General features: G+C 40.4%; 2 protein-coding genes across 2 annotated transcripts in view; both read right to left on the bottom strand.

Moving 5' to 3' along the window:
- The window catches only part of ezrb (ezrin b), a 31,664-nt gene extending 21,611 nt beyond the window's left edge, over positions 1 to 10,053 (bottom strand). Inside the window, exons 1-3 of the mRNA XM_004550426.2 lie at positions 9,934 to 10,053; positions 8,305 to 8,410; positions 2,737 to 2,820 (exon numbers count right to left, since the gene is read on the bottom strand). Of these exons, the coding sequence (XP_004550483.1) occupies positions 2,737 to 2,820; positions 8,305 to 8,316 (96 nt within the window). The 5' untranslated portion in view covers positions 8,317 to 8,410; positions 9,934 to 10,053. The remainder of the gene's footprint in view (positions 1 to 2,736; positions 2,821 to 8,304; positions 8,411 to 9,933) is intronic.
- Positions 10,054 to 12,304: 2,251 nt separating this feature from the next.
- rsph3 (radial spoke head 3) lies at positions 12,305 to 18,188 on the bottom strand. The gene is made up of 8 exons (XM_004550424.2): positions 17,988 to 18,188; positions 16,489 to 16,570; positions 16,271 to 16,412; positions 16,029 to 16,174; positions 14,813 to 15,016; positions 13,385 to 13,547; positions 13,158 to 13,244; positions 12,305 to 12,434 (listed from the first exon to the last, which is right to left on the bottom strand). Exons 1-8 carry the CDS (start codon positions 18,095 to 18,097, stop codon positions 12,355 to 12,357), a joined length of 1,014 nt encoding a protein of 337 aa, XP_004550481.1. The 5' UTR covers positions 18,098 to 18,188; the 3' UTR covers positions 12,305 to 12,354.
- Positions 18,189 to 25,198: the final 7,010 nt, after the last annotated feature.

Genomic DNA, 25,198 nt, shown 5'->3' with positions numbered 1-25,198 from the left:
TATGAGCTTGGGTGCCACATTGTTCTGCTGCCACCTGTCAGACATATTTCTTGGACTTGGATTCGGTTCAACACATTGCTGAACTGTTTAAAAACGTTGCCATGATTTCAGCTGCTTCACAGCAATTGCCCCTCCAGCTTTTAACTGATCCAAACCAGTTCTACAGAGCTGAAGCTGAAAATCTGTCGAAACCACACCGACGCAGGAGAAAGTATCTGGAGGCCGAACGTGGCCAGATTTAACTAACCACTGCTACTACTGTAAAATGCAGTGGCAGTGATTTTCCTAACTGTGGCTTAAGGCAAAACGAAAAGAAGCAGAAGTCACATGGAAGTGAAACCGTATGAGGGTGTGTAGGGGAGTGGCAGGCGTTTCTCCTTAACAGCAGCATGACAAGGACGAAGGCTATGATCAGCGCTGACCACACGGGCCACGCCAGGCCTCACATTTGCACTGGGAATGAGCTCACTGTTGTTACTCAGCATTTCCGAAGCTGCTGAACTCTATGAGGGTACTTCTGTTTTCTGTTGCCGACTGCTTTCAAGGCTTTCAAAAAATATATATATATTTTTTTTAAATCAGGCACAAACAGACTTCAGGGCCAAGGAATTTCCAAAGTTACTGTCACACATTTAAACCTGGAGGCACAGTGAACGGTTGCTCAAAGCTTTGGAGATAATTTCCCATGCTTGGAGTAGCAAATTGTATTGATGATAAAAATAGAGCATTGTGAACTGTCTCTGGCACTCACAGAGAGAGAATGATTATCTGTGGCACACCCTACTTACAGCCATTGTAACAAGTAGGCGAATAAAGAGAGGTCAACATCAGGGTCTTTAGTTCATCTTTACTTCTACAAAACTAGTGACGATGCCTCTGCTATTTGAAAATTTGTTATGAACTGATCAGTTACATGCAAGTAATTCATACACCACTTTACACGAGACATCAAACATGACCATTTTTGAATCTGGAAGTTTTTGTTGTGGTTTTTTAGGTCAATACTACACTTAACATGACTGCATTCAAATGTCTTTGACTAAAAAAAAAAAAAAATCAATCCACAGTCGGCTTTACTTTGCTATTGAAAAACAAGTTAAACAGGAAGTGGCTAAAACAATGCCTTCCCTCCCCCGGTGCTGTCGTAAAAGCCACAGAGGAGCTCATACTAATGACTCGTCATCTACATTTGGATCTTTGCTACAGAGTTTCACAATGGCGTCATAAGCAACAGGAAAGTGAAAATTAAAATGGTCTTCTTTAGTAAGGCAGGTGACCAGTAATAGCAACAAGAAACAAAGCCAGATGCTATGATTACGTAATGTCATTCACCGTAGTGGGTAAAAATATCAAACTGACTTACATCAACACTCAACTCGCCCCTGATGGAAGACTACAGAAACATAAATCTGAGGTTAAATGCCAGCACAATTAAGCTGTAAGGCTTTGCAGAAGAATGAAGCAATCAGTAATAATTTACAGTCAGTGAAGACCACCGTTCACTAGACAGCTACAGTCACAACAGGTAAATGTTTACTTCACTGTGACCACACCTTTCACTCTGCACTGACACTGTGTAACCACCCACACAGACTTCATTCACCACTTTAAGCCATAAACCATCAAGTTGATTGACATATTCATCAAGTTTCATGTTTGCTTCATCTTAAGCGTTACATTCAGCTGTTGTTCTTCATCACCGGAAACTTTTAATAACAGTCCCTGATGCTGAAAAGGAGTCTTTAAGGAAAAAGATCCTGCAATCTGGTCTGTGCTGGACAGCTTTTCAGGCCCAGAAGTAATGACTGGAAAGTCACAACAGCCCAGTTTACTGGTGCAATAATACAGGTCACAGCAGTTTGAAAATTAATCTAAATGCAATTCTTTCTGGAAAGGAAACTTGATTTGACAAATATTTTGATTTATAATGTGCAGTAACTTAAGTAAAGATTGAAACATTGTGAATTGAGTAAGTGCATGCACTGAAAACATGTTGGTAATTAGTTGTTTTATTGCCAGCAAATAAAAGCAAAGAAATCCCCTGTCAGAGACAATCATTACAGTATGAACATTAAATGTTAGCTGAAGCCAGGAACTGCTGCATAAACACTGTAAGCAACAGGAAGCAGCTAGCAAAACTCAACAAAATCTCCCAAAAACACATCTTTTAATTCTTTTATTTATTTGGGTAAGGGACATGAGGCCTCAGGAGGAAGAATGGGAACAGTGAGATTTTGACACTCAGTATGCAAGCACTTAGTCTTCAGTCACACAGTCTTAGAGACCAGTCAGTGACCCCTGGCAACCTTCAATCACTGGGGGGAAAAGGTGGTTACTAACAGATTGCCACGGTCACTTGTACTTACCTGTGTCATAATTTGTGTCAGATAATTTTCCTCCATCCCACTCTAACCCTTATATCCTCTTCTGTCACAACTCTACGTGTCCTCCTTCAGTACATACATAAACCTCCTCTGCAGTGCTCCTCTTTCTTCCTGCCAAGCAGCTCCTTACTTAGCATCTTTGTCCAGTATATCCACTATCCTTTCTCAGCATGATTCCTAATTTTGTGCCAAACTATATTCACCACCTTGGCTAAAAGATTCAAAGACTTTATATCAAAATAAATCCCAAATTGTTAACTTTTCCACATAATATTGTTTCCAAAGTCTTTAAAAAATTTTAAAAGGCCAACACTGATGCCACAGTCAAGTACAGAGGTGATATGCACTTTACCTGGTCAAACAGCTGCTTGCCGGTGGTGCTGGGCTGGATGGCAAATTCCAGCTCAGCGTCCATGGTGGTGACGCGAACATTGACCTGCAGAAAAACATGAGAAAAAAAGTACAAATGCTGACCCAGAGACACAGAGGGGTGCTTATAGGTTAAAAAAAAAAAAAAAAAAAAAAAAAACCAAGGTAAATCATACTAAACTGCTGCAGAACATAGCTGCAATGTGTGTGTTTATGTGTGTGTCAGTGTGTGTTTGGTAAGGGGGGTGTATTTGCAGAGTAAACAGAAGGGGCTCTGCTTTCTCAGAGACAGACCAGCTGATTGAAGGGAACTGTGCTGCAAAACTGGAGGTGTTATTGATTAAAATATGCAGTGACGAGTCCAACTCATGAAAGTAAGATTAGATATCATAAGCACAGCTTACACCAGTTTCCCAAGCTAATAATGGCACAATGTATGTTATTCTGGATGGTTCAACTGAAGGAACTCCATTCACTCAGTCCTATTCAAAACTTCAGAGTCTTTCACTTCTCTGGTTAATGACTGATCACAGTGACCTGTGCTTACAAAAAGAGGAGGTCCATCGTACTGAAACCTGCTCTACAGGCCCAGAAGTTAATGTCCACTCACAGCCATCCACCCCGGTGATTAACGTGCAGAATCATTTCAAACAATATGACTGCCGTGCCTAATGAAAACTGACGTCAAGTGTGTCTCATAATGGAGAGAAACGGTATTCTGTATTGTCGGTTTGGTTAGTAATCAGTAAGCACGATATGAAATTTACACAAAGACCATGCAACAATGCACAAATATTTACAGTGGCTGCTTTGAGGTAACCCACATACTGAACCTCTTTTCTGTGGCTATAATGTCAACCGTCTCTGGTATTTGGGGGGGTTATGAAAAGGCACAGATACTCAGGGTATTGACTGAGCTTATTAATGCCCAGTGAAAACGATACAAAGAGGTTAGTGGACACAGAGTGAGGAGAGAGAAAGGCCTCCAGTGACATCTTTCATCTCCAGTCCATTGTGAACTACACTGAGCCTCAGCGGTGAACAAACTGAATGACGCCCACTGGAAAAGGGATATCTGGGCCGGAGCAGCGATGAATGTGGTGACTCAGAGGGCCGCTGATTCCCATGAAGCTTTGCGGACTGATCAACTAACTGTTACACGCAAATCCTCCAGGGAAGGCAAATCCAATCACAGCAGTGCATGGAAAAGCACCTCACCGCTGTGCCCTTCAGGATATTGTAAGAGCACAGCAGTCAAGTCAGTGGATATTCAAAATGCCCCATTTACTGCCCCAGTCTGCTGCTCCTGTCAAGTCAGGTTAGCCAGTAAACTCACATGACATTAAAACCCAGCAGCAACAAAGCAAACTCTGCTTTACCAACAAAATAAAAACAATGAAGCACTGAGCTCAACCCTCTAATGGCACATGTGCGTACAATTTGAAAGGTTTTGAGTCATTCGCCCAATTAACCAACCCCTACCCGCTTCAAGTCACAGCTTGGAGGTTGGAGAAGGAGGGGAAGCACTGCATTTACTTTACACAGCAAAACAAAGCTCTCCTTTCAGTTGCAGTGCCCCAGTAGCCTCCAATATCACCATCTACATCCCAGAGGAGAAGGATTACCTACCACAAAAACTTCACCAGAATCGCTCAGAAACGGCTCTATTAAGTATTATTTTTTAGGTTTCTTCTTTTTAAATTACTGTTCTCTAGCGCTTACAGTTTGAGGTGTTACAAATACAGTTACAGATGTAACAGTTACAGATGGAGCATCTAGAAGGAAAAACACACACACACCCTAACCAGAAGAGAATGGAATATATGAATATGTGTAGGAGACAAGCCAGTGGAAACCAGTGAGTGAGTGATATCTGATCTCAAACTAAGTTCTCCAACGGTAACTCACAATAAACTGAGGCCATTCACAGCGGTAAAGAAAACATGACACATATGCTAAAAATACACCAGGCAAGGACCCAGAGTTCCACAAAGAGCAACTTTAGTCAGAGGAAAGTCCAGCAGTTCATATTAACCATTTATACCCCAGCCTCATATTAATACCGGACTTCAAGATTTTAGTAACAGAAGCTCTATTTCCTAAACCCACTGTAACAGCACAGGTTATGCAAATCACTCCTAGAGGAAGATGCACCGCGGTGGTAGCTATGAAACATTAACAAGCAATCCGAGCTCTATGGCAACACAGATTATTAAGCAGTGAGAGCCAAAACATGGTAACAAGTGCACATGATCTCATGGTCAGAATTAAATGAGGCGATCAGACCGCAATGTGGTGCACAAAGTACCTGAAATCAACTCATTCCACTCCCTTTCACGCTTCAGTCCCCTATTGCCTCCTTGCTACCTGGTTATTTCTACCCAATCACTGAAGACCAACATATATACCTGAATCTAAAGATGTTTTATGCTGACACTGAAGTGCATCCATACCAAAATACTAGTTTAGCAAGGGTTAAGAATGAAGTAAAAAAAAAACATTGTGATGTCAGAGAATACAGTTTTATCACTGTGTTAATTCACTCATGGTACTCAATGGACCAAGAAACCACTGTTTCAACTGTTGGGAGTGAAAAGGTCTCTACAAGCAAATGTAGAAGGCATTAAATCTGGAAGTGAAAATAAATGACCAGCCTGGATTAAGGCTCACAAGTGGAATCTTTGCACAGAGCCAGGCTGCCTGTTCCTTCCAGTTTCCAGTCTTTATGTTAAAGCAGTCTCCTAGATCTTCTTTATTAACTCCATCTGCACAAGATGTTGTATGGTTACACTGGGTGTGTGTGTGTTTTAAGGAACAGGCTGGAGGTAATCTTTAGAAAAAGATAGATTAAATTATCTTTTTCTAATCAGGTTAGACACTCATTGCAAGAAAGGTTACTGTAACAGCAATTTGCTTTCACTATTGTTTTTCTTCCTAGAGTGCCATTTCCAAATCTAACATGAAATTGAGACCCTTTAAATTTAGAGGCCTGACTGACTTGGTTATTCCAGTTTCCAAAGTCTATGCGTACATAACCCCTCCCAGCTCTGTATAACCACGAGATTTGATTAACATTCCTTTGGATGTTTCAGTGGCAAGTTTAAGAAGTTTCTTAAACTACTGGGCATCACCTCAGTAGTTAAACTGTGAATAGGCTACGGTGCATTCTTCGGTGATGACCATTCAATATTTAACCTCTGCATAATTTGCATGGCTTTACAAGAGTCTGGTACAAAGGGAGTCACCATGGCAATATACCAATAAATGACTGCAGCACAGACGGAGAGAGAGAGAGAACAGGCCAGCTCGTTCTGTCAACATTTAACACAAGTAACTAAAGAATGAGACTTCAAGGACTTGTAACCACTTTGGGATTGGTGAATCACGCCTGGAGGGTGTTCCTCATATGATTGAGTAATCAATTATTTAAAAGGAACAAATAGCAACAATGGGACTGGACATGAGAAGAAAACACCCATCCACAGTGATGCCAGCCACGCCTTGTGTTGATTTTGTCACAGGGCTGTGATCCTGAGGAAATTCTGGGAGCACTGAGGTTTACTTTGGATAACGTGCAATTCAGAGGGGTGAACAGGAGACCTCGCTGCTCGCGCAAATCTGCAATGAAGTCCTGCCCCACAGTGATAAAACACATGGCAGGAATGATTGGTATCACACCCATCATCGGAACTCTAACAGTTGCAGAGTGCCTGTAGGTTTCTCTCTCAGTTTGATTCACATTTAAGGCAAGTCTGCATTTTTGATCCTTTGCTGCTTGACTGTGACTTCACATTTACATTTCCTGACTGTTTCACAGCAGACGGATGGTTAGATGATTTTGGTGAGTTTTTGTGAATTATTACACATAAGAGCTGAATCTATGGATCTATGTCTATGGTTTTGGCACAGATTTTTTTACACCCATTTATCATGGGGTTGGGACCATTAGTAGGAGCTTATGACACCCCTGAGGCTTGGTTTGTGTCCCTTTCTGGTTTCTCAGGATCATTAGCTAAAATGAAATATACCTTCACATTTGTTCATTAGGGCTTTCCTAAATGTTTTTAGACTTAATTTTGTGTCTTTGAAATAAAGAAATCTGTTAAATTGACACAAAAGGTGCATTTTTCATGAAGAAGAGACAAAAACTACCAGCTTTAACTGTCATTTCTCAAACAAAAATGTGTGTCTAGGGGAAGAAAAAGGGATTTTTGAAACTGCACAGACTGATGATTAAGTAAGAAAATCTTCAACTGACTAATAGATGATGAAATTAAACAGGCTGAATGTAACATAAGGCTCATCTGACTCTCGCTGTGGGTTTTGTTTCCCAGCTTTCCCCACCCACAGCATCGAAAGAAGAGATTTACTAAAAAAACAGTGTCCTACTGACATTTACTCATGCCATGTCTGAAAGACTGGGCGAATCATGAGGCCACACACTGAATTAGTCTTTAGGATAAACTTTTTAGGAAGAAAAAAAAGGCCTTGTGACTTCTTGGTATCGTGGAAAAAAATACTCTGACATGATTTTCTAAAAAGGCTGTTTTGTGTCAACTGGACTCCGTGTGCTGCTGCTGCTAACAAGACAGCAATGATGTCATTTCCACAGTGACGCTCATGACAACCCTGAGGCATTTCTAAACAAACCGACAAATGTTTAGTGATGCTCATCTGGGCTCCAGTCATTGTCATCCCTATATGAATCTGTTTAACAGCAACCTGTCACCATAATAACACAAAATGCACAACTGCACCTATTTCTGATACTGTTTGCCTTTTTCCCATTGAGATACTTTCAAACTGTGAGTTTGACTTGCATGAGTTACTCATGCAAACAACTTGGCTTAATTTATCTTTCTGACACTTTCTATACGGAGAAAAATATTGACATAGGCTTTAATCTAATACATTTCCATAACAAAGAGGTATAGATACAGGACGAGCCATGTGCCACTGTACAGTATGTAAGAGCTCGGGTGGGGCAAAGTGAGTCAGGAGTAATTGAAGGCTAAAAACCTGTTCACATATACATGGTAACTACATAAAATACAGTTTATATAGACAGCAAGTCACTTTTTTTTGCCAGTTTTCCACCCAACATCTGCATTCAAAGACTTTCCACCCTTATCCAGTAAAAGCATATAGCTATTAAAAATATAGATCTACCCACTTAAACAGCAACCACATTTAAAATTAAACACTGTTCACACTTATCTTTCAAGCAAAAATAAATGGAGAACAATAATAAAGATGTAAGACATTGAATTTTTTCAGTGGCATTCTCCTTTAACATGACTACCGTATTTTTACATGAGCTAATAATCTCATAAAGCTCTACTGTCATAATAATAGTGTCGCTATAACCACATTTTTATGAGATTCGCATAATACAAAAATAATAAAACCATTTCTTTATATATTTTTCCGAATAGGATTAGACAGATTTGAGAGCGTGGTAATCGCTACCTGCTGTGATTCAGTTAATACAATCTACCTGTCACAGAACTACAGAGTGAAATTATACAGAAAAATCAAAGGGGCTGCTTACCGCTTTGGGCATTTTTCTGTCCTTTTCCCGGCTTCGAGCGAGGAACTGTCAAATAAAAAAAGGAGAGACCTGTACTCCGAGCGACTGCGGCTTTCACTGCGCCTTCCTGAAAAGAGAGAAAGAAGAGAAACGAGTTTCGGCCACTTCTGCGCTACTTAAACCCGACTGAGGATAGCGCGACACTCCTGCGGACTACAGTCATCAGGATGAATCACCCTGGAAACCAACAAGCCAACGGCAGCCGGATACAATAACATAGGAAGTGGGCTTTTCAGCCTTCAAATTAAGAGCAGTTGGTCTTACTGGTCATTGTTTTCTAGTAATCCCCTGAGACACTGGTTAAAAAAAACATTAATCCGTCGATTATTTTTCATATTTATTACAATTATTATAATTATTATTACCCCTCTTAGTACTATAATAATACGAATTATCAATATCCTTCCACAAAACAAAATAGAGAAATCTTCAGTCTATGAGGAACTTCTAAACCTAAATATTTTCATTTGGAATAACAAAATAAAAACCCATGTTTGCATATTCAAATGGATGTATTTATTTAATTCACAGTGATCCATTGATGGGCACTACCATACTTCTTATCAGTGGATCAATGACGCGCTGTCACGTACGTGGGGTTAGGATAAGGGGTGACTCTAAACTGGTAGTGTGAATGTGTATCTAACACATATAGTTATCCATCTGTGTTAGCCAGCAACAGACTGATACACATTGACCTATACACCTGTACACATTAACAAGGTAAAATGGTGATGTTGGTTGTTTGGCTTTTTTAAATTATCTTACAGCCATTTCTTGTCTTTTATCAACGAATACCAAAAATGTCGCGCTTGAAAGGCTTTATTTTGAAATGTAACACCGGATATCCTGAAATCTTGCTTTACCTTAACACTGAGTCACACAGACACCATGCAGCTTAGCTTTAGTACAGAAACACACCTCAACCACTACCTTTAATAAACGTAATGGTCCCCACCCGTCTGTGGTTTTGGTCTTTTATTTTGAAGACGTCATTATCGCAAAAATCCACACCCCACTTCATATTAACGGAAGCCTTTCATGCTCAATATTTGCCTGCATCGCGTCACAAAGTCGATTAAAAAGAAAGAAGTAGACAACAGAAACAATGCTGTTTTACAGTGCATTTAGCGCAAGCAGTGCTCAGCTACAGTGTGACAAAACGGGACAAAGTGACGGCAGACAGGGAATATTTCACCGGGACTGTAATGTCTGCTCTGGGTACACACCCACACCGACGGGGAAACGACTCAAGCCCACTTTATGACACGTTCCACTTTTTCCACTAAAAAGATTTCCTAATAAAAATACACGGTAAAAGATTTAGAAAGCGGGCTCCTAAACCCACGCTGTCTTAATGCTCCCCTTTGTGCAGAAGCTTCATCTGCGCCGCCCTCAGCCACATTCCCATTATAATCCCAAAGACACCTGTTGTGAGATTTGCCTGCTTTGTATAGTGCAACACAAACAAAGAGCGCAAAAATAAATAAATAAAACCAAACAAAGTCTTATTTTGCAGCTCTTCCATCTTGCTTTGCTGCCGGGGTCGGTCAGCAGGACGGAGGTGTTGAAATAAGAATAAAGTCTTACCAGAGATGAGACGGTGGTTTGCACGGCGGGTCCGCACACTCCCTCTCCCGCTGCTGCTCCAGTCAGGCGCAATATGGCGCTCATACATCCCTGTGTGCCGCCCTTGCAGGCTGCAGGGCAGCAGGGTCACCACTCGGGGCCCCTGGGACCCGTAAGGGAACTCTGAGGGACTTCCCAACAAAACCATTAATAGTTTCATTGATGTTTGATGAGCATTTTGGGTGTTTTCCCTGCTATAGTGGGGGATCTTGGTGGTTTGTCACAGGGCCCTCAGCTGCAACGTTAAGTGGGATAATAACAATAAATAAATATAAGTATGGTGTGCAACGGCTCTTATTTAAAGTTAGTGTGATGAAATTATGCTATTTAATCTTTTTGTTATTTAATTATTATTTAATTTGAAGGTTTATTTTTAAACTGTGCTTCTCTTTTATGACCTTAAAATAACAGCACCCAGTTAGACATGTTAAGGTATTTCTACTTTTAAGATAGTCAGTTATTTCCTATGTAGCCCAAATTTTCAGTGCATTACACGAAAATCGTGTAATAACATTCAATAACCACAACAAGCAACATAAACTTTTATTTTTCCGGTAAGTTGTCGTGTTAAGAGCGCTGTCACTTTGGCAACTGTCTTTTAATATTGTTTTTTTAATACTTCCTCAATTTAGAGCGCAAAGACTCAGGTGTCACCTGTCCTGAGCGCGGAGTTGCATCACTGCTGAAACTTTAACACGGGAAATAGCGCGTGTCATCCGCCCTGCGCGTGCTGTACCGAGAGCTGGCGTCAGAGGTGAACCGGCCAATGAGAGGACGGGATTAAAATAGACCGTATATATCGGAGGTAGACCTACTTCTCACCATAATACGAAACCAAAGAGCGAGGTGACAGTCCCGCCTGCCCCTGCTTCTGCTGTTACCTCGCTTTCAACAACTACAGCTTCACCAGCACCATCATCGTCATCACAACCGCTTTCTAAGCAAAGTCTACTGAAAATAGGTGTGTCTCTAACACCTGGAGGTTAGCCTGAAACCCATGAAACAAAGCTGGTACCAACATATTAATCCTCGCTGGTTTTTAAAGCAGGAGAAATTATCAGCTGCTTTAAATACATTTTCTGGGTGCTGGGATAATGGAGCCGAACAGTCACAGTAATGCAAAGCATTCTTGAATTTGCCTGTTAGAGCACCTGAATAAACTGTTTGCAGTCGGATGCCAGATGCAAATGGATAAATACACAGGAAGGCACTTTGAATGCTCTTCTTGAATATCTGGAGTTCCTTAAAACCTGTTTCACTGCCTGCTCTGCCGATGATAATCTTTTTAAGATTGCTCTTTGAACATTAGATTTTGGCTGATTTTCTTTCATTGGTATGTTGACAGCTCAGAAGCACACAGGAACTTAATTCAGATAAGCAGTAAATGAACAATTGTACTGCAGAACTGAACGAAAAAGCTTGCCTTCAAGGGGGAAAAATGAGGAAACCTGAACTTCAGCTTTTTAATAATTCTATTATCTTGAGGTTGTAACATGTTGTTTCTATTTATAGGTCTATAATTGACAACTATTGCATCGAATTCATAAGTGCAAAAAAGACCCACAGAACTACTAATCATTGGAGCCCAACTGTCAGTCTGCCCCAGGGCAGCTGTGGCTAACTGTAGCTTGCCTTCACCAGTGTATGAATGTGAGAGTGAATGAATGTGGTATTGTAAAGGGCTTTGAGGGGTCCCGAAAAGCGCTATATAAATGCAATCCATTATTATTATTATCATTATTATTATTATTATTATTATTATTATTAACTGATATATCAAACAGGCCGATGTCATCATCTTTGCTTTTTTGTGCTGCTCCCTTTAGAGGTCTCCCCAGAGGCTCATCTGCCTTTATCTCATCCTATTCCTCATATCCTGTCACACCAACCCTCTGCATGTCCTCCTTCACTACATCCATGAATCTTCTCTGAGGTCTTTCTCTGTTCCTCCTCCACTACTATATGGCCAAAACATCTCAGCCTCACTTTTCTACTTTGACTCCAAACCACTCAACATGAGTTGTCACTTTGATATGCTGATTTCTAATCTTGCCCATTCATGCAACTCCAGATGTAAATCTTAACATCTTCAATTCCAGCTCTGCCACCTTCACCTTGGCCTCCTGTCTAATATCATTTGATATTAGCTATTTACCGATCTATCATATCAGTCATTTATGAACAGCCAATGAAAGACACTTAACTTAAAAAGTTAAGAAGAGCCACCCTTCAACCAAAGTATGAATGTTGACATGGCATAGTTTGTCCACCTGCGGGCAGTTATTACCTTCCCTGTTGGTAGCCTGGGTTTGGAGCCGTAAACAAAAACCAGTTCATGAAGAAAAACTTTTATTTGTGGTAAATACTTGTGTATAAATCTCTCTATGAATCAGACTTTTCTGGCTGTGTCTCTTCCTCGTTGAAGCGCTCAAGTCTCTTCTGGGTTACATCGTAGATCATAGCTGAAACAGACAAAAACATGGAAATGTTTCAGTCACACAGGTGCAACCCCACCCCGTCCTGTTTGACTTCAGTGACAGCTGTAATGTTTATCACGCACCACTAGATGGTAGTCACACAATGCATGCTGGGGAAAAGTTTACAAGAAGTAAATGCAGACCTCTACCCTCCTGAACCAAGTTTTTTAGAATTTTTTTTTTAAAACTGCTATTTCCTCTCAATTATTTGCCCAATTATTATAAATGACTAATTTCATCAGTCATTTATAAACTGCACACATGGTCACCAGTCAAATCTAATGTTTAAAGGCTTTAAAACTTGCTGACCTGGGTCTAAAATAAAGTTTTTAAAAAGCCTTTTTTCACCTGCAAGGTGTACTTCCTCCACCCTCAGTGCTGTTACAGAATCCTCAAATAGATTTCAATTTGAGTGGCACGTCCCATTCTTTTCATTTCTCTGCTTTCTATTTGAGTTGGTTTGAACTTATAAAGCACTTTGAAGTGATAAAAAAAAACTAATGCTAAATAAAAGTATAATTACAGAAAATCTACAGCAATGATGAGTGGACTACAGAAAATGATAAGCTGGAAAAAAAAATACTTAAACATAGCTATGCAGAAGTTTTTGTTAAATATAGCAAATTTAGGTTTGCATACATCAACCCAAAAAATCTCAAAAAAAGGGATGTCATCAAAAAATGAAATAAAATAACTAATGTCTCTTACTGTCAAGAATCTCTCTTGCTGTGTATCTCCTTTCCACCCTGTTGTTCACCTCGTCCATCAGCCATGGGAAGAAATTAGTCTCGATATCTGTAAATCAAAACCACAGATATGATTCATCCGCAAAGTTTGAGAAAATTATCTTTTCATCTATTAATAGACACAGATGTAAGGAAATTACGCTTTAGCAACAGAGGGCAGCGGCACCCTCGTGTGTCAAGTAGGCCGACCTTTCTCCACGGGGTTGTAAAAGTAGCCGTGCCTTCTTAGTGAGGTAAAGACAGCGGGTAGAAGACCGGCCAAGTACTGCTGGGTGTACGCCCGGGCGGCGATCTTCTCTGCAATCTCCTTTTCTTTCCTCAGCACCTCCCTCTGCTGTGCAATTCTACGCTCCTGAGGGAGGAAAGAACCCAGATTAATCTGTTTAATCTGGCACCAAAAAACTCACATTCATGATGTCTGAAATCCTGAAATTCTCCACCATACCTAGCAGGGGTAAGCAGTGCACAAACACTATGACCTCTATTATATCTAAAAAATGTCAGTGAGATCATACTCATGTAGCTTCACTACAGGAGTATGCATAGTGACTCATAAATATGAATTTTAGTACTCAAACACAGTTAATCTGCTTCATCAGCACTGTGACATTACTACCATATCAGACTTGGTTTGATGACACTGTTTCTCTGGCAACATTATTTGTGCTCCCTGTGTGACTTCTTTTTTTTTTTTTAAAGATGATGAATCACCACACATATCTACAACAGCTAATCTTGACAGGAAATAGATGTCTAAACTGTTCCCACTTTATTAGGTACACCACGCTAATAAGGGGCAGGACCCACTTTTGCCTTGAGAACTGTTTTGATTCTTCATTGTATGGATTAAGCAAGGCGATGGAAACACTCCTCAGAGATTTGGCTCCAGCTTGACATGGACCCTATTGAAATTTCTATGTTTCACCAAATTTGGACCCTACCATCCAAATTTCACAGCAGAAATCAAGATTGATCAGATCAGGCAATTGTAGCCAGTTTCCTGGTCTTAGCTGACAGGAGTGGCACCTGGTGTGCTTTTCTTCTGCTGCTGTAGTCCATCTGCTTTAAGGTTCATAACAAGTGATTCTTTTGATTGCCTTCATATCACCTCAGAGCAGTCTGGCAGTTCCAATGTTAATTTTGCCAACAACGATGCAGTTTCTTCAGCTTATCTAATTCAGGGTTATGAGGGAGCTGGGGCCTGTCCAGTAGTCGTAGCGGAAGCAGACCCTGGACAGGTTGCCAGTTTGTCACAGGGCTAACACAAAGAGACAGACAAACATTCACACTCATTGTCAATTTAGAATCACCAATTAACCCAACCCTACTAAATGCTTGTCTTTGGGCTGTGAAGAGGAAGCTGGAGCACTTAAAGAGAACCCAAGCTGATGATGGATTGAGTTGCTGGCCTGTGACTGGCTAATATTTGCATTAATGGGAAGTGCAACAGGGGTACCTATTAAAGTGGCCAGTGAGTGTAATTATAATAGATAACAAAATGGTACTTTAAGTTCAAAACTTAAAACCTGGTTAGCATAAGTCCAGTTGCATGTTTAGGGTTTACAGGCTGCAGACAGACATGTTTGGATAAAGAGACCGTTTCTAGAACTTGAATACCTTCTCCTCGTTGTGTCGTCTCTCCATCTCCTGGAGCCGCTGCACCTCTGCCAGCTCATTATTTCGAAGCTCCTCGAAGGCTCTTTGCTGGGCCTTCAGACAGGCAAGCTCCTCCTCCTCCATCACCTCCAGCAGAGACTGTTCGATTGTCTTACCCACCAAGACCTCCAACACTGGCTGCACCTCAATGTCAAAGTCAAACAGCTGCATAGGGCGAGTATAAAAAAGTGGTGTTTTACTGTGAATTTTACAATATTTAAAAACTTGTTTTCATTACTACCTTACAAAGTCAAAATAAATTAGCAGCACTTTTCTTTTTCAGTTCCACAAAGTTGGGCAATTCACAGGCAACAGAATTAAAGGCAAAGACCAACACTTGAGTCTTGATTACTGACAAGCTGATAATAAAACAGAGCAACATGGAATAAGAAAGAAAAATCAACTTCAAAATAAATAAACCAGAAAAAAATAATATTAAATGACCTCCAACCAGTGAATAAAATAAAATAATGAAACCCAAATTACAAATTAATATGGTTAAAAAAATGGCCTGTATTTGTATAGCGCTTTACTAGTCCCAAAAGACCCCAAAGCGCTTTACACAACCAGTCATCCACCCATTCACACACACATGTGATGGCAAGCTACATTGTAGCCACAGCCACCCTGGGGCGCACTGACAGAGGCGAGGCTGCCGGACACTGGCGCCACCGGGCCCTCTGACCACCACCAGTAGGCAACAGATGAAGTGTCTTGCCCAAGGACACAACGACCGAGACTGTCCAAGCCGGGGCACGAACCGGCAACCTTCCGATTACAAGGCGAACTCCCAACTCTTGAGCCACGATCGGCCCGGTTAAAATATGGTCAAAATGGTTAAAAAGCCAAAACAAAATATAGAATAACTAGAGAATTGTTAAAACACAGAAAGCAAAAATAACCAAAAGAAGTAACGCCTGTAAAGCAAGCTCATTTCTGCATGTTTGTCCCCTGCCAACTAAATTTGAAAAAAGGTTTTGCCTCAAAACATGCCTGAATGTATAGTAAATTCTGTACTTTAGTCTCCGAGCCAAAGTGATTGGCAGCCTTATAAAGAGAAGTCTAGGTCTGGGTTATTGGCTCCTCCAGAAAAACAGAAGGCAACAAACAGGTCTAACCTTTTTTTATTAGAACTATGTTAATGCTATTAAACAAACCTTCCACTGGGACTACTTACCTCTCCCTCTTCTATCTGTGTTTCGACATCTTTGCCAGATTTGGCAGGTATGAAGAGTGGAGTTGCTGGTCTGTCCAGGAAGGGGTCAGTCTGACACTCAATGTCCGTAGTTGCAATAATATTGCTCAGTTCTTCAAGGTAGAGCTCTGAAAATTAAGCAAGCTCATTATAAAAACTCCATGTTTTTGGAGTCAGAAATAATTATTTTACATGTGCCGAAGTTGTCCAGGGAATTATTTTACCAGTTTGTACATCAGTGTGTTTTCTGCCCTCCAGTGCTTCAGGAGTGTTGGGTCTAAATTGCTCCCTGGCCTGTTTTCGAGCGATGGCTCGTCTCCTGTTGGCCTGTTGTCTTCGTATCTCTGCAGGGTCTGGCTGAGCTGTCTATCAGTGGGGAAAAGGAGGAAAGAACTACAACCTACACTGCACAAAAAACAGAAAATGAATGTTTCACACTTACAGTTGGTAGGATATGCTTGGCGTACGTATTTCCTCTGACAACACGGCGATCATACATAATGTTTCCATAATGACGCTTTGTCCTGCAGGAAGACGACAATTCATTTTAATGCATGCAAAAAGTTTCCAACTATTTCCAGCACCTATAAATGTTCACCACTTCTAAACAACCATCAACTGCTTTGACTCTATTAGGTCTGTGGGAATTCAAAGGCTGAAAATCTTTTTTTCCCCCGCTTGCATTGAGATACAGTTGTGGTCTGAAGTTTGCATCCACTCATCGTGAGTATGAATGTCATGGTAGTTTCAGAATTCAGAAGATTTCTTTAAATGAATGTTCAGTATACATCTTTAATCACTTTAAAAATCAAGAACTGGGTGCATACATTTTAATTTATTTTTGGATTTTGTCTAATCCACATAGAGTCTAAATTATACATACAGGCTGAAATATTTGCACATACCTCCCTTTATAATTGATTAAATGTCCTTCAACCACTTCAATTCAGTGTCAGAATTAGTAGAATTCATTTAAATCCCTTGATTTCCAGGTTCACACATGGCTTTTAAGTGTAGTCGCCATATTTTCAAGGAGGTCGGGGCTTTGGAAAGGTCATTCGAGAAGCTCAATGTTAGCCTGCTTCATTAATCCAAAACCAGTTTGATTTGTGTTCAGCATTATTGTTCAAGTTTCAGCCATGTGGCTTTTGATTTGAAGTGAAGTTGAAAAATTTGGAGGTAATCCTTCTTCATTATTTTTACTTGTATGCTGCACAAAGCGTGCAACTGGCAGCAAAACATCCCCAGAGCTTGATGCGACCACCACCATACTAGCCAGCTGGTACAGCGTTCTTAGGTTTGAACCTTGTTGGTGAACATCCTAACCAATTTCTTCTCATCTGAGGTAACCGTTTAGGTCTGGAAAAGTGGTAACACATTCTAACAGTTGTCTGAACTGATGATCCAGAAATCTGGAGTTGTATAGAAATGGCTCCAATCATTTTTATGCTGGTTAAAAGAAACTACCAGTTGTGCATAATCATGATTGTTTATTAGGTCTTGGCCTATTAAAAATGTAGTACCTTCAGCACCTACATTTAAATCTCAAAAGATACATGTATGATTTGAGCCTGTGTTTATACTTTTGCACCTAATTATTGGCATTAAAGAAGTATGCTGTATAATCATTTCAACATAGAAAAAAGAACAGTTCAAAGAAATCATTAAAATCCCAAAATTATAGTGCCATTCGTGCCCATGACGAGTGTATTTAAACTTCTGACCACAACTATCTGATTTACTCAATTATTCAAGTAACAGGATGCTTTAGCTCTCGGATTTTTATTACTTGTAAATGAAATATAAACTTCAGCTACTTTTTCTTACAGTCAGTAAAGCCGCTGTAGTGGATTTTATTTCCACAGCCAATATGCTATATTTCAGGTACAGTTAGCCACTTATAAGCTCGCATCTAAGACACCATGAACAACGGCACCGTACTCTTCAGTCGACGTCTCGCTGTACTTTGAGCGGTTCTCGACAGCTCTGGGGCGGCTGGAGAAGGTGTATGTTCCGCTTGGATCTCTGTGACTGTGTGAAGCAAAAGCCATCTTTCAGAAAACCCCAGATACTCTAGCTAACTGTTAGCTTGTTAATGTCAGCGTTTAGGCCTGACAACAAACGGTAACCAAGAGGATACAAACTGTTGTAGCAACCGTCTCCAGGAAGTGTACCATATAAGGTCCATTGAGTCACTTCTTTTTTTCTTTTTTCTTTTTTTGGTTTTCGCTTTCTAATAATACAGAATGTAATAAAACCAAAAGAGTCGGCTTTTAAAATTAGCCCTCTGACATAAACGACAAATTCTGTTTAGAATTAGACTTTTTTGGATTAAACTGTAGCCATGATGTAAGATTTTTTTTTCATGTCTTCAAGACATGTGATGGGATGTGTTTGAACTTTAACCTTTTTTGCCAGCTTTAAGATCAGTTTCATGCCACATGGTCATGTGGTCTAATAAGTTGAAAGTGTATGTCTTTGTATATCGTCTGTCACTTGTATAGGTTTCAGCTGAGCATGTGTTGTAAGTGAAGGTCTTGTGAAAATCACAAGTAAAACATAAAGTCAGCTGTTTGTTAGTGCCAAGTATACAGCTCATAAAAATGAAAAGAAAAATGGGTCAAAGGACTTCATCCTGATACCTAATGGAGAGTCAGGGTGCCGTTGCCTGCTTGTAGACGTTTGTGCATCCCTCTATGGATGTGCCTCCCCAGACCAGCACCGACCCACCACCAAATCTGTCACACTGAAAGATGTTTCTGGCAGCACAACATTCTCCAGGGCGAGTCTGCTCTCATCTGTGAAAAGCACAGTTTCTAGTATTGTTTCTAGTATTCTAAAGCTACCCCCAGTGTGGCACCACAGTGCAGGGCAGTGAGCACAGGGGTCACTACAAGATGTCAGCCCCTTAAGTCACAATCGTGAAATCTGTTTCTGATTGTTTCGTCAGAGACATTCAAGCCACCAGTTGCCTGCTAGAGGTCACTTCGTAGCTCTGGCATTGTAGCTCTCTCATCCTGTTCCTCCTTGCACAAAGGAGCAAATACCGGTCCTGATGGGTTAAGGACTTTCTACACCCCTGTACAGCTCTCCTAGAGTAACTGCCTGTCTCCTGGAATCTCTTCCATGCTCTTGAGACTGTGCTGAGAGACACAGCAAGCCTTCTGGCAATGGCACGTATTGATGATTTGAACTATGCTGTGCACCATCTGTAGGGTCCAGATATCGCCTCATGCTGCCAGCAGTGACAATGCAAAACTAACCTTTAGAAAAATGCAAAACTAATAAAAAAAAATGATGAGAAAAGATGAAGAAGGGGAAAAAAAACCTGTGACCTCCACCTGCAAAACTGTTCCTGTTTCAGGTATTGTCTCATCGATGCCTCTACTGTTAATTTCATGAACACCGAAGCAGCTGAACCTGATTAAAACCCCCCTCTGCGACTTAACTGACCAGCTCAATGATCCATTATTTATTTATTTTTTAGCTGTGTATATAAGTAACTGTACATCTTCATGTCTTTATCAAACTGCTTTTATTCCTATGATGATTGTACTTTGTCTCAAAACTGAGCTAAATTAAATCATTCCTCAACTAAATTCCTGAGACTAAAGAGAAGTGGATTGTTATCTTTTTGCCATTAAAAATGCTTCTACTGTAACGATTTTTCTTTAAGGTTTCAATTCTTGCTGTGATCAAAGCCTCCATCTCAAAGTCAAGACTGAACTGCCAGTTTCAGACAAACAGACACGCAGAAACAGCTTTTCAGCCCATAAACAGTCTATTAATGTCAAAAACAAACCCAGTATTGTAAGCACCTGCTAGACTCTTACAACACATCAGAAATTCTGAGAATAACCTCTTGATGCAAGAACGACTTCCTGCACAGAAAAGAAAGCCAAAAGGTGACGGTGTCATCCTGCATCTTTTTGTATTTTTTGCATATAAAGACATCTCTTAGCACTATACGAGGTAAGACTTTCTCTAAAAGCTAGAATTGACAGTAAACATAAACAGAGTTTCAGTGTCTGACTTCAGATGTGAGCAGTGGTGCAAATGTGGTGCTTCTTCACACTATTGCAGCCTATAAAGAAACAAAACAAGCAAGAAAAAGAAAGCAGTACACTTGAAAACAGATTTGTTTTTACCCACAGCTAACACTTCATCCTGGCCCACATGAGTGTCTTAGTAAAAAGCAGAAACTCAGCTCAAGATGATGCTCAACCACAGAGTTTTCAGAGCTTTATAAAAAAGAAAAAGTCTGAACATGTCAGAGAAAAATAGGGCACAGGAACTGACACCAGACTCTGTGTGGAGGGAGGACAAAGGTGAGCGTTCTGTGGTGAGAAGTGGCACTTTTCTTCGTTTCCGTATCGATGATTTAATTATGCCTTTGTCTGTCGATATCGTTACATAACAGGCAAAATGTTTAAATATCCAAAAAAAGGTTTCTTGTCTAATTCGTCTAATTGCTGCAAGTGCAACCCCCCTGCTGGAACTGCATCATGTGTTTTCTAAAAAAGGGTGAATAATGAACCTTGATGTCTATTCAGGTGAGGACGTGAGGGGGGGGGGGGGGGGGGGTAATCTGTTGTTAACATTACACCACAGTGTATTGTTTATGCCTCAGCTGCCACAAATCATTAAAATCATTACACATTATTAAAGGGCAAACTTTGCAGATTGCCACTCTGTTAGTTTCTTCTCATTAGTCTTGACTGACAGCCATGGTATTATGTAATCAGCAGGGCATGCTTCCACACATTCATTCTTTTTTTTTTTTTTTCAGTACAGTAATGGACTCACAACATAATCTTTTGTACTTTTGGTTCAAGACTTCAACCCCACTGGGAGCCTGGATTTGGATGAGCAGAGCGAAAGGACAAGTCTAAATGTGTTGTGCCGAACTTCGGTGACGACACACACAGAAGGCGGTTGCGGGTGAGGGTTGGGGGGAGGGCTTCTAGGTCTGTCAACATGCCCCCAAGCCTACACGGAAAGTGGTAAACCAGTGTCAAGGAAAGTAGTAAAACCTGCGGCAGGTAATTACTGTAAATGAAAAACAAATCTCCAGCATGCTTATTGATGAGTGTGGGATGGAAAACCATTACAAGTAAAATCAATCCAATTTAACACTGGTTTGAGACCTGCAGTCAAACAGTGTCAGAATAATACAAATAAAGTTTTATTTGTACAGAATTTTTCAAAACATGACTGTAAAGTGCTTTACAGACCACAAGCCATGTCAGTTTGTGTTGCTGATCTGATTCAGGGCTGCTAACCTATCCCTGCTATCACAGGGAGAGAGGCAGGATATACTTTGGACAGGTCACAGGGCTAAGACAGACAAGCATTCACACTCATACTTACACTTCAGTTAATCTGACATGCTTGTCTTTGCTCTGTGAGAGGAAGCTGGTGATTCCACAGAGGACCCGCACATACATGGGAAACAAAGAGTCTCCAGCAGGGCGATAATTTAAACCTTCTTGATAGATGCATATATGAAAGTTGTGGTCCAGCATCCTGCCCAAGGATATTTTGAGATGCAGACTGGAGGAGCCAGGGACTGAAACACCAGACGTGCAATGAGTAGATTACCTCTCGAGCCCCAACCACCTCTTAGGTCACTTCTTCTTTGGTGACTAGCAGATTGGCACGGTCACCTGTGCTTTGCATGGAAGGCATTTACTGGTCGTGAAGTGAAACCAGTAGTGAAAAAGTGATCATGTGCTTCCAGCTCATCCCTGATCCAATATCTCATTCTTGATGATCAGCATGTTTGATTTAGTGAAGATTTTAGCCTTGCTGACGCAGCCGGTGCCATTTATCCAGGCTTGGGACCAGCAGGGAGAGTACACTGACTTGCTGAATAGAATAATAAATAAAAAATTAGAAATAAAATTAAATACATAGGGCTATAAAGAAAAAGAGAGGGCATAAGAAACGTTTTTATAGAAAAGCTTTTTTGTAAAAATTGCCTTTAATAGCAAATTTTGGGGAAAAGATAACAAAAAGTCTTGAAACATGTAATGCTTCAGTTAATGGTGGGTACTCCAGTGAGGCCCCTGTAAAGGGTTAAAAGTAGATACTGAGTTTGCTAACCTCAGTCTTCTTGTAAAGCGCGCTCCAGCTGCAAGTCTCTAACAGAAAACGTCTTTAAGGTGGCTTCTGTAAAGAGGTGGGCTGTGGGAACAGTTGGGGGGGGCTCTGACATTGGTTCATGAGGTCTGAGTACATCTATAGTGTAGGCTGGAGTGAGGCCATGTCATTTAGAGCCAGGTGAAGTAGGAGATTTACTTTTGGCAGAGACCAGAGTATTGGGAATAGCCTAAATGTGATAAGATGAAGGCATGGAGGGCATTTACAATGTCTGCTTCAGATAGAAAATATTTCTTTTAACCCTTTTATGACAAGTGATCATTCGTATGTCAAAAACAGAGCTGAGAGTCAAAGATACAAGCAGAGGACAGATATAACCTGCTCATTAGCAGTGTTGGTCAAGTTACTTGAAAAAAGTAATCAGTAACTAATTACTGATTACTTCCCCCAAAAAGTAATCCCATTACTTTACTGATTACTTATTTTCAAAAGTAATCAATTACTTACTTACTTAGTTACATTTTAAAAACACGATTTACAACCTGAAGAGGTGATAAAGCGACATATCTTTCAGCCCAATTCTACTTTTTCTGCATAATCCATCATACAAAATGTAATCAAATGGAAAAGTCTCTTTTTAAAACTTGTTTTATTAGTTTTAATCTTTTAACTTTATGCATCAAGCAAAAATTTAATTATATGCAACATTCTCTGACTGGAAGAAATTTGTTTAATATTTAAACCCATTTTCTGCACATTCCAGCACATAAAATAAAATTCATATATTATTGTTTACACTCACTCTTTCAGTAAAACACAGCAGAAAATAAATAAAATCAAAGAATAGCGGTCCTGTTGCTCTATTTTCACCTGTAAAGCAGAAGTGGAGTAGGCGGAGGTTTACCCTGGTGCAGTTGTGCCGCAGGGGTCAGTGGAAGAATCCGTGAGTTTCTCTGTGAGTTTCCCATTACATCGTAGCGCACTCAGTGCTTGCTTGGAAGTTTAGGGGTTTTTTCGCTGTAAAAAGAAGTTTTCTTCCCACGCACAACAGACACTAATGTTTTTGTCACTTTTTATGGAATCAAACTCAAAATAAGGTCAGTACTTCCACGCTTTAAACCATAGGTGTCAAACTCTGGCCCGTGGGCCAAATTTGGCCCGCAGCCTAATTACATTTGGCCCATGAAGCCACACCAAATTACTATTAGAGCTGGCCTACTGGTATTATACAGCTAATATATATATTGTTTAGTATCAAGCTTTGCTTGTTCCATATTCAGTTTTTCAGCAAAACGTGTTTGACTCCATAAGAAAAGATTCATTCTTATATCTGGAGGAATAAATATATTTCAATAAATATTAACGTTCCAGTTTTGAATTTTGGCCCACTGTGTATTTGAGTTTGACACCCCTGAATGCTGCACGCTCATACTCTCTCCGCACTCCATATATTATCCATTGTTGATCTGCACACAGCTGTTGTCAAAAACGTCGCACTCGCTTACGTCACTGTCATGAGACCTCGCGAAAAAAAAATCACGGTTTTAGTAACGCAGCGTTCCTACGGGAAAGTAACGGTAATCTACTTACCGGTTTTGCGATAGTAATCCCTTACTTTACTCGTTACTTGAAAAAAGTAATCGGATTACAAGTAACGCGTTACTGCCCATCTCTGCTCATTAGTGTATAGTCTATTTTTCCAGAGTAAGAAGATCCCACATAGAGAAAAGATCAAGAACACATGGACTATTTTTATTTAACCTGTGGATAAAATATTAATGAAACTGTCTTTTCAATCACAGATATATCAGATTAGGTGTAATAACTCTAATCATGGTGGGGTGGGGCAGTAGTTAGCACTGTTGCCTCACAGCAAGAGGGTCCTGAGTTTGAATCCAACAACTGGCCAGGGGCTTTTTGTGTGGAGGTTGTTGTTCTTCCCATGTTTGTGTGGATTCTTGTTATCTACTCCAGCTTCTGCCCACAGTCCAAAGACATGCACGTAGTGGGTAAGGTTAAATAGTGATTCTAAATTGCCCATAGGTGTGAATATGAGTGCAAATGTTTGTCTGTCTCTCTCTGTGTTAGCCCTGCGTTAGCTTGGTGACCCCTCCACAGTATACCCTGCCTCTCGCCCTATGGCTCCAGCCCCCCGTGCGACGCTGAAATGGATAACAGAAAGATTATCCAATGTTAAATCAACCAGTTGAAGGATTATTTAAGAACAGGTTCATGTTTTCATGTACTGTAACTCTTGCTTCCTTCTTCCACAAGACTTGAAAGTAATTTGTCAATCTGACTGAAATGTCTCAACAACTACAGGATGACAGGCTTTCATAAGACCAACGCTACTAACTGATTCAGATTTTTTCAGATTTTTCCCAAAACAAGTCCAAAAGCCTGCAAAAACTAAAAACATTCCCATGAGCCTCTGCTGTATTCATGTTAAGTGCTGACTAGAAACGCTGCTTGCAACACTGTAAACTGTGGCGATTGCGTGCTGATGTTAGCATTTACCTCAAAGCGGTGCAGCCTCGCGTGCTATATTTTCTGACCTTTTAAAGACAAAAAAAAAACCAAGTGACCAACTGCTGAACAAATGTATCCAGAACGCCGTGCTAGTGACTGTCAGCTTCCTCCACAGTAGAGTTTAAAAACGGACTTTTAAAATGAAGACAACATATTTCTTTCATTGCAACTCAAAAGATTTCTATTGCATAATTGTTTGTTATCAAACCTTTTGATGTTACTAGCAGCATCTTAGTTTGGGGGTTTGGAGATAACCTGAAACAGAGCCACCGTGTTCTTATGTGGAGATCCTTCGACAGATACCCCAATAAAGAAAAAACGAAAGCTATAAACTGAGGTCTACATTTTGGAAGAATTTTGAATCGTGCAAAGAATGTGCAGAGTTGGACTGTCAGAGAGGTACTAATAGAGCCCTGGTTGTTTTTGAGGCTTGTGGCTTGTTGTATTACACAAGCTCTTCCTGTTTTTGTTCGCCATTTGCTAAAAGATTATAGATTAAACAATTGTCTCTTACATATGAC

Source organism: Maylandia zebra, linkage group LG15 (genome assembly GCF_041146795.1).
Source record: "Maylandia zebra isolate NMK-2024a linkage group LG15, Mzebra_GT3a, whole genome shotgun sequence".
Lineage (NCBI taxonomy): Eukaryota > Metazoa > Chordata > Actinopteri > Cichliformes > Cichlidae > Maylandia > Maylandia zebra.
Note: the sequence above shows the minus strand (reverse complement) of the source record. Positions and strands in the feature narration are given on the sequence as shown.